General features: G+C 48.9%; 1 protein-coding gene across 2 annotated transcripts in view; it reads left to right on the forward strand.

Moving 5' to 3' along the window:
* The first annotated feature begins 865 nt into the window (after positions 1–865).
* Positions 866–12,769, forward strand: part of stx6 (syntaxin 6) — an 82,884-nt gene continuing 70,980 nt past the window's right edge. For both annotated transcript variants that reach the window (XM_072511729.1, XM_072511730.1), the window contains exons 1-3: positions 866–990; positions 3,583–3,752; positions 5,345–5,439. In XM_072511729.1, the coding sequence (XP_072367830.1) occupies positions 956–990; positions 3,583–3,752; positions 5,345–5,439 (300 nt within the window). In that variant the 5' untranslated portion in view covers positions 866–955. The remainder of the gene's footprint in view (positions 991–3,582; positions 3,753–5,344; positions 5,440–12,769) is intronic.

The following is a 12,769-nucleotide window of genomic DNA, read 5'->3' on the forward strand; positions in this document are numbered from 1 at the left end:
GGAAATAAATCTAACTATTTCTACAGTTGTCGCCTCTGATTGGTCGCTTGCCTGAGACTTTACAGCAGGGGAGATTGAGGCGTGGGCTGATAGGGGAGGGGGAGATAGGGGAGTGAGAGATGCGTGAGGGGGAGATGGAGAGGTGTGGAGGAAGGAGATGGGGAGGGGTGGAAGGGAGATGGGAGAGGGTTGGAGGGGAGATGGGAGAGGGGTGGAGGTGAAATGGGGAGGGGTGGAGGGGAGACGGGGAGGGGAGACGCAGTCAAATGGGGAGGGGTGGAGGGGAAATGGGGGAGGGGTGAAGAGGGGAGAGATGGAGATGGGGGAGAATGGGGGGGTGGGAATGGGAAAAGTTTTGAGGGGGAGATCGGGAAAGGGCCTGTAACCCTCGCAACCGGGTCACGTGAGGGAGGGACAGAGTGAGGGAGGGTCAGTGAGGGAGAGACAGAGTGAGAGAGGGACAGTGTGAGGGAGGGACAGAGTGAGGGAGGGACAGAGTGAGGGAGGGTCAGTGAGGGAGGGACAGATTGAGGGAGGAACAGTGTGAGGGAGAGACAGTGAGAGAGGGACAGAGTGATGGAGGGTCAGAGAGGGAGGGACAGGGCAGCACGGTGGTGCAGTGGTTAGCACTGCTGCCTCACGGCGCCGAGGTCCCAGGTTCGATCCCGGCTCTGGGTCACTGTCCATGTGGAGTTTGCACATTCTCCCGGTGTTTGCATGGGTTTCACCCCCACAACCCAAAGTTGTGGAGGGTAGGTGTATTGGCCACGCTAAATTGCCCCTTAATTGGCAACATTAATTGGGTACACTAAATTTATAAAAAAAGAGGGACGGACAGAGTGATGGGAGGGTCAGAGTGGGTGGGAGGGTCCGCTCCTCCTGCTGGAGCCGGGCGATGCTGAGAGTTGGTTAGAGGGAGAGCGGGAGGCGTGTCCGGGAGCTGGGCCCAGTCACCATGGCCATGGAGGACCCGTTCTTCGTGGTGAAAGGGTAAGGACCGGGACCGGGACATCTGGATAGAGGGGGGGGGGGGGGGGGGGGGAGAGTCGGGATGGAGGGAGGGAGGGAGGGGAGTCGGGAGGGGAGTCGGGATTGGGCGATCCGGTAGTCTGAGATGAGGGATCCAGCTCTGGGGTCTGGAGAATCCGGGTGGGGGGCCGGCCCTGGTCGGGTCGGCGCTCAGGGGCTGAGCCGCGGTTCTCAGTCTGGCTGAGGGCCTCTGTTGTGTGAAGTTGGACAGAAACCGGGTCCAGAAGAGCAGACAAACCTCTCCCTCCCTCCTACCCATCCTGCTAAACCCCAGCTCCTCATCGTCATGGATGTTTTCCTAACCTCTTGTTATGAGTAAATCTACCGATGATAATTAATGGAGCGTCCCTTTCCTTTAAAAAAACCCTAACGGAGCTAAAATGTATTTTCTCTGAATGTCCCACGGAATATTTAGCATTGTCCAGCCCTGGCTGACCTATCTGGTTGCTGTTGTGGTGTTACAGTTGACTTCACTGCCCGCCTGTTCCTAAAGGGCAAGGTTCCAGCTCAGGTTGTTATGCATTGATTCCTGCTGTGGTTAGTGAGGGTAGTATTGTGTTACACCCACACCTATGTGTATTTTTCCAGCATATTATTTGCAGACTGAATAGTTTGACTCTGCAACCACCTTTCCTTGACGGACCAGAAAATGTGAAGGCAGAGTTGGGCTAAAGCAATGAGTTGAAATAAGATAAACATTCAAATTATCTGGGGGGGAATAAGTGGGGAGCACTTGGGCAGTAGTGATCAGAAACCAGGGTGTGACCTAATTGCCTCGTCGTGCCTGACTCAGTGAAGCGACAAGGCATTTAAATTTTGCGAGAGGCCCCTTACCTCAGAACGCCTCGCAAGATCGAACTTTAAATCTAGGTGTTAAAATAAAAAATTGTACCCCAGGATTAGAATGAAATGGAAAAGGACTAGCAACAATCAGGCTTAAAAGGCTCACTAGAGGAGAGGATTTTTTTCAGTCAGAGAAAGAGACTTGCATTCCTATACCACCTTTCACGACCACAGGCTGTTCCAAAGCACTTCATAGCCAATGACGTGTATTTCACTATTGTTGGAAATACAGCAGCCAATTTGTGCTAAGCAAGTTCTCACAAACCACAATGTGATCATGACCAGATAATTAGTCAGAACTCTCCTGCTTCCACCCGAGAAGGAAGATGGGAGCCTCGGTTTAATGTTTCGCCTGGAAGACAGTGCCTCTGACAGTGGTGCACTCCCTAGATTGTTATGGTCAAGTTCTGGAACGGCACTTGAACCCACAACTTTCTGACTCTTGAGACGAAAGTGCAAACAACTGAACCAGAGCCGAGGTGGATTGGAATCAAAAATTTGGTCAGTAAAACAGTGATTTAAAAATGAAAGAGGAAATGGTTCAGCTACAGACTAGTAAGACACATTACCACCAAGGGGGCAGGGGATGGAAAGGGATTCAAAGCTAGAGCTCCTGAATCACTAAAGATATAGCAACTAAAATAAAACAAAAAAAGGAGGTTCAGAATGAATGTCTGGTTCACAGAAGAGAACCAAGATTCATACAAAAAGGTACATAAAGATAAAATTATATTTAAACATAATTAGAAAAAAATAGTTAAAAGAAAGGGGCCAATGTAGTTTCAGCAGGTGAGACGGATCTTGTCCAGTTAAATTGGAATCAAAGAATAGCAGGCAAACCTGTAACAGAACCAATGAGCTGCCTTTAAAGAGGAGATAGTTCAGGTGCAATTGAGGTACAGCAATCGAGGTACATTCCCATGAGGGGGAAAGGGAGGACAAACGAAGCCAGCGGTCCCCGGATAAGAAAGAGATAGAGAGTAAAGTGAAGCAGAAGAAGGATATATATATACAAATCGAGTCTCTCAGTCTAAAGGACAATTAGGGATGGGCAACAAATACTGGGCCTTGCCAGTGATGCCCACATTCCATTGAAAGAATAAAGAAAAAAAAAGATGAATGGTAAAAGAACCCAAGTCATGAAGGAAATCTGGATTATACAGCGAATGGTTAGGATCTGGACTGCACTACCTGAGAGTGGTGGAGACAGGGTCAATCATGGCTTTTGAAAGGGAATTGGAGAATTATCTAAAGAAAAAGAATTGGGGAAAGAGCAGGAGAGTGGAGCTAGCTGAATTGCTCTTTCAGAGTGTTGGCAGGGACACAAAGGTCCAAATGGCTTCCTTCTGTGCAGTAAGCATTTTATGATTGTATACATGTGGAGCTAGAGAGTGGTCCTAAATGAGTGCTTTACATCTGGTTGAGAGTGGAGACGGGACCTCAGGTTAATGTTGTCTCTGAAAGACAATTTGATACTGCAGCACTCTCTCAATACTACACTGAAGTGTCAGCCTGGTTATACTCCTATTTCTGGAGTAAAGACTTGAAACCATAACATTCCGACTCTTGAGGAATAAACATTATCCACTAAACCACAGCTGACTCTAAAAAGCTACTTAAAAATGCACAAGTGAGATAATGAGGATATGAGCACAAGATTTGTACTAGGAGCCAATATGTACCAGTTTCATACTGTCCTCTTTCTTCCAGAGAAGTGCAGAAAGCAGTGAACACTTCTCAAGGACTGTACCAGCGATGGACTGAGCTCCTGGCAGAGCCCTCTTCGGCCAGCAAGGAGGAATGTGACTGGACAACTAATGAGCTTCGGAATAGCCTCCGTAGTATCGAGTGGGACCTGGAGGACCTCGATGAGACTATTAATATCTTTTAATTACAGATGTTCAGAGTGAGGGGTCCTCCTTCAAAGCCCCAGCAATGTGACATTTTTATCTCCGTGACATCGCAATTGCTAATTACCATTTGGAGTTTTCTAATGTTTGTATCAACCATGCGTGCCCAGTTTAGCTGATCTACTTTAAGAGGCCATGTTGTCTATAAAGCCAGAGTGCCGTGGTCTGATGAAACCTCCAGAGTTTTGAAAGCTAACTTTTTGCGGGGTTACAAGAGGCTCGTTGGGATTGGTGTATTTGCCACGCTGGTTAGTGCAAGTCAGGCCATGTGTTTACTTGTATATGTAGCCAGCTGCAGGTGAGTTTCAGCACACAGTGAAAGTGGCAACATGCAGGTATAGCAAAGGAACTGAATACATCTCAAACATTAGAGTTTCTAATGGCTAATACTTGGCAGACGAGAATAGAGCCTAGAACTAGACCACTTTCCTATTAAATGTGATCTTGCAACAATACTGTGACAGTACTTGTGATTCATGAAACAAATTGAGCTTCTTATTTATTTATTTATTTTTTAATTTTTCCAATTAAGGGGCAATTTATCATGGCCAGTCCACCTAACCTGCACATCTTTGGGTTGTGGAGGTGAGACCACGCAGACACGGGGAGAATGTGCGAACTCGACAAGGACAGTGACCCGGGGCCGGGATTAAACCTTGGTCCTTGGCACCTTGAGAGAGCAGTGCTAACCACTGCGCCACTGTCTCCCTCAAATTGAGCTTCTTGATAGTGCTCATGAAGTGAGTTACTGCAGTATAGTTTGGGAACAGAATGGATCTCTTACCAGGTTATCAGGTGGAAAAAATCAATGGTTAGAGCAAATTAATTTTCTGCAATGGTGGTTATAACCCGAGGTGAAATCGGATTTGCCATCTTTACAGTAAGTAGTTTGCACCATCTTTGGTGCCCTCATACCATTGAGGAGGTTATGGGGTGGGAGTCATCAACGAGTCACCGTCTTATGGACGAGCTAAGGACAGGTCTTGAGAGAAACAACTTGAGAGAAGTTACCTCTTGCATCCTTGACTGGGAAGATTTGTGGTGCGGAAAGAGGAAGGGAAAAGCAGCATTGGAAGATTGTGTTAAAAGTATGTGCACACATTTTGTAGTGCCACTGTTGTGCCAAATTGCAAAATTTGTTTTGGATTGTACAAGGTGCTGCAGTTATCCAAGTAATATTTTTTTTGTTGGGTCTGATTAAGCTCCTTGAGGCATTTAAAAAAAAAAAAATTTAAAGTACCCAATTCTTTTTTTCCAATTAAGGGGCAATTTAGTGTGGAAATCGACCTACCCCACACATCTTTAGGTTGTGGGGGGAGACCCAAGTAGACATGGTGAGAATTTGCAAACTCCACACGGACAGTGTTCCGAGCTGGGATGGAACCCGGGTCACTAGTGCTGTGAGGCAGCAGTGCTAACCACTGTGCCACCGTGCTGCCCCTCCTTGAGGCATTTTGTCACAAAGGTGCTTTGTCAATGCAAATTATTGAGGATAAAATTGCTATCCACTGTAGGTACACCATTCTACTGTAAACACACGATTTGACTTAACTGCAGTGTACGTATTGTGGAGACGAATCCTCGGAAGTTTAATCTCGATCCAGCAGAACTGAGCAAAAGGAAAGCATTCATCACAAGTACGAAGCAAACTGTAAAGGTAAATCCTGTTGATGTGTTGCAGGCAAACAAGGAAGTGAAGATAACTAGAAGCAATGATCCAGAGGGACTGGAGCTATGGGAATATTCGCTCTGGTTCCTCTCACTGCTGGGGACGGGGAAGTTGGAGATGCAGAGCAGGACGCACATGCTTTTCTGGAAAGGCAGGAGGCTTTTGTGGTCTCATTTATATCTTTTTTTAAAAATCCTATATGTTTGTATCTGAAGTTTCCTATATGTTTGTATCTGGAGTTTATTTGGAGAACGGCAGTGTAGTGGTTATGTTACCAGATTAACAACCCAGAGGTTGGACTAACAATCCATGTGCGCTCAAATCCCATTTTAGCAGGTACGATACTAGCATCAGTAAAAATGTCCACAAAGTTGTTGAATAGTTGTTAAAAACCTCAACTGGTTCACTAACGCCCTTCTGTGACGGGAATCTGCTGTGTTTACCCAGTCTAGCTGTGCTGTGACTCCAGTCATGGATGACTCTTAACTGCCCCAATCTTGCTGTCCACTTCAGTCAACCATCAGGGCAATTAGGGGTGGGCAATAATTGCAAGACCGAGTGTGAAGTTGGAAGATCAAGTTTCCTGACGTTGTATGGGTGTCTTCACTTTTATGTCTCTTACAGGAGACAGACATAGCTGGGAAAGCCCTGAGCAGATGTCATGTCTTCTGCAGTCGGGTTTGCATGGATTTCATATCATTTTTTTCTGAGCATCACACCACTCGAATGTGGGTTTGTAGCCATGATTTAGTCTTACAACATGAGGTTGAGCTTTCAGACAGCAGAGTAATGAGCAGAGAGAGAAGGTATGAAAATCAGAGGGCATGTCACTAAGTGCCTGATCCAAAGTTTCTGGGAATTGTTATGGAGAGGTTGAATGAGTATTGGAATGCTAGCCGCCTGGGTCGTTTCACAGGAAGATCTTGTGTGAAATGCAAGAATGTCATTAATGCAGTAGAGATGTTGGGTGGCACCGTATTGGTGACTATGTGCTGCCGGTGGTGGAGAAACACGGTAACTGCGTGCTGCCGCTAGGAACGCTGGCAGGGAGACGTTCATCTGATGCAAATGGGCCAACACTTAGCCCACATGCAGCCCGCTGGAGTCTCGGGCCCGCAGGCAGCTAATGCGCTGGGGTCGGGATTTGCATTCAGAGCCTGACAAGCTGGGGCAGCTTCTAAGCGCTCCACTCAGCACAGACCGTCATTCCAGCCAAGAAGATGGCTGCTAAAAGACCAGCACCAAGGTACCTGGATCCTGACATTGAACGTATGCTGGACAGTGTTAAAGAGCGGAGGGACACCCTCTTCTTCAGGGTGAGGCAGAAACTCCTGCCCGCTATCCTAAGAGAGGCCTGGGATGAAGTAGCACAGGCTGAGTGCTTGCAGCCTCACCAAGGGGACCGGCATGCAATGCAGCAAGAAGATGAACGACCTTCGAGCAGTTCAGGTGAGTAACATATGAACTCGGTAAAGGAGTAGGCAATTCAGGCCCTTGAGCCTGCACTGTCATTTGATACGATCATGGCTGATTTCATCTTGGCCTCAACTCCACTTTCCTGCCCATTCTCCATAACTCTTCAGCCCAATTCTAATAAAAAATCTGTCTAAAGATAAACGGCGGGATTCTCTGTTAGCCGGCGCCGAAATTGGGAAAGACGTTTGGGCGGAGAATCGGTTCCGACACTGAAATCGCGGCAGGCGCCGATTTGACAATCGCGATTCTCCATCACCTTGAAAACGGCGTCAATGTGTTTCCGCACATCCAGTAGGCACCATTTGAATATCATTAGCGGGCCCAACCCAGTACTCTCCGGGGCCTCCGCGATTCTCCCCCTCCGATGGGCCGAGTTCCCGATGGCGTGGTTCACTTGTGCTTTTTAAAATCGTGAAACCGGCATGGTGGCTGCTGAGGGAGAGAGAAGGGATACGGAAGGTGTCCAACATCGCCATAGTTTGCTGACAGTTGTGCTGCTGGCTGGGGGGAGTAGTGGGAGGTGGCCAGGAGGTGGGCTGTGGGGTCGGGTTGATGTGCACGGAGCACCATTGCCACAGCCGGCCACGCAGCTCCGCACAGAACTAACAGTCTGTTTTGAACCTGGTGCCATGGATCGTATAGGTGTCCCCCCCAGGGCACTCCCCTGGGTGCCCTCTGGACCCAGGCGACCCATCAGATGTATGGATGCACCGCCAGTGCAATCTTTTTGTCTTGGATAAGTGTGTGTGGGGAGTGTCATGTGTATGTGCGGCTGTAGCTTGTCAGCCTCCCAGTGACAGTCGTGGACCTGGCGAATCCCGCACCGTTTTTCATTGGAATCGATTGTGTTCCACACGGCACCTGTGCTAGCCCCTCAGCAATAATGGAATCGGTCCAGGTGCGGCGCCGGTTTTTCTGCTGTAAAAGTCCAAGGATTCTCCGTTGGCGTCAACACTTAGTCTCAGAAATGGAGAATCCCGCCTAAAATCTGTCTCTCCTTCTTACATTTACTCAATGCCCTGTCATCCACTGCACTCTGGAATGGTGAATTCCACAGATTCACATCCCTTTGAGAGAAGAAATTTCTCCTCTGTTTTAAATCTGCTACCCCTTATCCTATGTTCTCTCACTGGACCGGAATTGCACCAGTTTTTCAATCCCCTTGTGGTAATAAAGCAGGATAGAATTCTGTATCCCTTGCCATGAAAGAATATGCATGGCATGGAGTACGATTGAAAATGAAATTAAATGAAAATCGCTTGTCACAAGTAGGCTTCAAATTAAGTTACTGTGAAAAGCCCCTAGTCGCCACATTCCGCCGCCTGTTCGGGGAGGCTGGTACGGGAGTGATTGCAATGCACTTAGTGCTTGAGAAGCACTTTCCTCTCTTTGATGTGGTCATTGTAAACATTGGGGTTTTACAACTTCGAGTCATTGAAGGTGAAGGGAAATTAATTGATCAAAGCTGCAGACTGTGTGGGGAAACTGTCAATCACAGCCCACGGCAAGAACGTTTTAAAAAAAATAATTTTTAAATTCGACTCCTTTTTCACATTTTCTCACACATTTACATTCATCAACAATAAACAATAGTCAGCAAGATTGGGCAGCACGGTAGCATTGTGGATAGCACAATTGCTTCACAGCTCCAGGGTCCCAGGTTCGATTCCGGCTTGGGTCACTGTCTGTGCGGAGTCAGCACATCCTCCCCGTGTGCGCATGGGTTTCCTCCGGGTGCTCCGGTTTCCTCCCCCAGTCCAAAGATGTGGTTAGGTGGATTGGCCATGATAAATTGCCCTTAGTCTCCAAAATTGCCCTTAGTGTTCGGTGGGTTTACGGGGATAGGGTGGAGGTGTTGACCTTTGGTAGGGTGCTCTTTCCAAGAGCCGGTGCGGACTCGAATGGCCTCCTTCTGCACTGTAAATTCTGATTCTGTGATATGTCAATCCCCATAATAACAACGATCCCATCTACCCACTGACCCCCAAACCTCAACCTGCATGTTTACATAAATGACAAAAAGGAATCCGGGATTACCCGTAGTCACCCTTAATCTTACACAGCTCTCTCTCTCTCTCTCTCTTCCCCCCCCCCCCCCCCCCCCCTCCCCCCCAAGTCTCCAGCTCCTCCCGTCCACTGCCTCTTGTAAAACTCCTCCTCCCAACCTCGGTTCCTCCCCCCCCCCCCCCAACTTTCCACCCCGGCTAGACCACTCGGACCCTGTTCTGCCAGGCTCCGATGGCCGCAGCCCCTCCCCCCACCTCCCGTTCACTGGCCGGCTTAAGCCGGCCAGCGTGGAGGCCCCTGCCCGGGTCCCCTTCCCCCTTGCCCGGCCCTAGGAAAGCCCAAAGATCCCCTTTTAGCACACAAACCCCGCATATCCACCTGCACCCCAAAGAACTCTCATTTCGAGTGAAAGTCCCGTCCCTTCCCTTGTCCAAATATATACAACATTGGCTCCTTTAGCCTCTACACCTGCGCGCAGTGATACAAAAAAGAAGAAAATACAGTCATGAGGTTACATCGGCACATGGCCATTCCTCAATTTGTCAGTTCTGCCACAGTCCTTCTGCTTTCGCAAACTCCTCCGCTGTTTCCGCCGTTCCAAAATAAAAGTCCCTGAGCTTGTAAGTCACCCTCAGCTTCGCTGGATATACAATGCCGCACCGCACCTTGCTAATGTACTGTGCCCTCTTCACCAGGTTGAAGGCAGCCCGCCTCCTCGCCAGCTCCAACGTAACGTCCTGGTATACACGTATACCAGCTCCAGCCCACTGCACCACCCGCTTCTGCTTGGCCCAGCTCAGGACCTCCTTCACTCTGTACCTACGGAAGCACAGAGTCACTGCCCTTGGTGGCTCACTCGCCTTTGGTACAGGCCTCCACGACCGATGAGCCCGATCCAGTTCATATCGGGAGGGATCCTCCCCCTCCCCCAATAGTTTTGCCAGCATCGGGGCAAAATACTCAAGTCGGCTTCGGTCCTTCAACTCCTTCGGGCAGCCCCACAATCCTCAAATTCTGTCGCCTGGATCTGTTTTCCAGGTCTTCTATTTTTCCTCGCAGATCCTTGTTAGTGCCCATCACCTTCCGCATCTCCTTCCCATTCCCCATCGAGGCAAGTTGATCACCGTGCTGCAATAACGTCTCCTCCACTTCCTTCAGCGCCTCCCCTTGCGCTCGCACCTCCGCCACTGCGCTCGCTACCTCCGTCCTCACCGGGGAAACCGCCTCCTCCACCAGCACACTCACAACCTCCCTCATCTCCTTCCTCACGGTCTCCATGCATTTCGCAATCTGCGCCAACTGCTTTTCGAATTCCGCCGCCATCACCTTAGTTATTTCTTCAGCCGTAAGCAATGCGGCCTCCCCTGGTGCTCCAGCCTCCATTTTCCTTGGTGACCCCGCGGTGACCTTTCCACTCCCCGACAGACCTTCAGCTGTTTTTTTCACGGCCGTTTTTTTGCTCACCCTCGACATTTTTCTTTTTCCCTGTGCCTTCACTGTGCCTCCTCCGTGCCTTCTCCCTGCTTCTGGCGCCTCCGTGGACCCTGGGACCGGGCTTAAAGCCCCAAAAATGCCGTTCCCGAACGGGAGCCCTCCATTGTGCGGCCGCCTCCCGCCCGCCGTCACCGGAAGCCCACTACAAGAAAGTTATGAATAGCTTGCAGCTCATGGACCAAGTGTTCTCCTTCCAGGAATGAACTCGTGGAGCTTCAAGTGAAGTGTTACAGCTGTAACCCCTGTCTGGGCTGCTCTCTTAACTTCTAGACAGGGGTTTCTTTTCTGGGTGGGGTGGGGCGGGGGGGGGTTAGTCCGGGGGTCCCTTTAGTCAGGGGGTCCCCTATTATAGTGGTCCCTGGGCGAGGTCTCCCTATTACAAGGGTACCTGTGGAAGCGTCCCTCATTACAGGGGTTCCTAGGGGCGGGAGGGGGTGGATCTGGTAGAGGAGGCATAGGTAGGCAGTGCATTGTTGGGACGGGGAGGTGGCCCTCAGAAGGGCTCAGATGGTCTCCCAAAGTGACCCTGGAGTGATGGACCTCACAGTGGGCCAAGGGGACACCATGAGGTCCACATCAGGTTTACAATTGTTGAGACCACAAGAGATCTGCGCCCTCCTGATTCTCGGCCATAGGAACCGAAAATCACATGTGGCCAGAGAATAGGGTGCTGGGCCCGCTAAATAGATGCACATGGGTCATGAAGACCCATTTGCATTTATTTACATCCCCCTGCCAGCACTCATTGTGGCCATTGTTCACGCCGCCAGCTGGGGGTTACAGCATCATGTTCGGGCGCCAATCCCGATTTTTCCCATGATGTCCGATTCTCCGTCCCATCGAGGAATGCATTCCGGGTGTCCCGGGACTGAAAATCCCACTGCCCCTCATCTCTGGAATTAATTCTAGTGAACCTCCTCAACTGCCTCCAGTGCAACTACAGCCGTCCTCCAATAAGGGAACCAAACCTGTACACAATACTCCAGGTGCAGTCTCACCAATGTTGTGTACAGTTGCAGCAACATTTCCCTGTTTGTATACTCCTGGAGCAACACGGTAGCATGGTGGTTAGCACAGTTGCTTCACAGCTCCAGGGTCCCAGGTTCGATTCCCGGCTTGTGTTACTGTGCGGAGTCTGCACGTTCTCCCCACGTCTGCGTGGGTTTACTCCGGGTGCTCCGATTTCCTCCCACGGTCCAAAGGTGTGCAGGTTAGGTGGATTGGCCATGATAAATTACCCTTGGGTTAGGTGGGGTTACGGGGATGGGGTAGAGGTGTGGGCTTAGATAGGGTGATCTTTCCATGGGCCTGTGCAGACTCGATGGGCTGAATGGCCTCCTTCTGCACTGTAAATTCTATGATCTATGATTCCTTGAAGCATAAATGCCAAATTTCCTTTGCCTTATTACCTGCATACTAGTTTTCTGCGATTAATGCACAAAGACACCCAGATTCCTCTGCACTGAAGCATTCTGAAGTTTCTTTGCATTTAGATAATACATTTCCAATGCCACGTTATTATCTTCACACCTATCCATGTTAAACTCCATCTGCCATCTTTTGGCCCACTCAACTAATCTATCCATATCTATTTGTAAATGTCTTATTTCCTCATTGCAACTTACTACCCCACCTATTTTAGTTTCATCTGCAAATTTAGCTAAAGTAACTTCTGTCCCTGTATCCAAGTCATTAACATAGATTGTAAATATTTGGGGCTGAGGACTGAACCCTGTGGCACCCCACTAGTTACATCCTGCCATCCAGAAAAATACTCATTTATCCCGACTCTCTGCCTTCTGTCGGTCAGCCAGTCCTCTATCCCAGCTATTAAATTACTTCTCACTCTGTGATCTTAATTTAACCTTCTGTGTGGCACCTTATCAAATGCCTTCTGGAAGTCCAGATATACTACATTTACAGGATCCCCATTATCCACTTTGCTTGTTACATCTTTGAAGAACCGCAGAAAATTTGTCAAACATCATTTTCCCTTCATAAAACCACGCTGACTGATGGATTGTGTTTTGACTTTCCAAATGTCCTGTTATTACTTAATAATGGATTCTAACAATGTTCTAAGATGTTAAAGAATTGGTCTATAGTTTCTTACTTTCTGCCTCCCTTTTTGAATAAGGGCTTTACATTAGCATTTTTCCAATCCACTGGAACCTTTCCCACATCCAGGGAATTTTAGAATATCATAACCACTAATCCACTATCTGCTGGCACTTCCTTTAAGACGCTAGGATGCAGGCCATCAGACGCTGGAGACCTGTCTGCCCTCAATCCTAATAACTTGTTTGTTACTCTTTCCCTATTGATGATGATTGTTCAAAGT

This window comes from Scyliorhinus torazame, chromosome 7 (assembly GCF_047496885.1).
Source record: "Scyliorhinus torazame isolate Kashiwa2021f chromosome 7, sScyTor2.1, whole genome shotgun sequence".
In the NCBI taxonomy this organism is placed as follows: domain Eukaryota; kingdom Metazoa; phylum Chordata; class Chondrichthyes; order Carcharhiniformes; family Scyliorhinidae; genus Scyliorhinus; species Scyliorhinus torazame.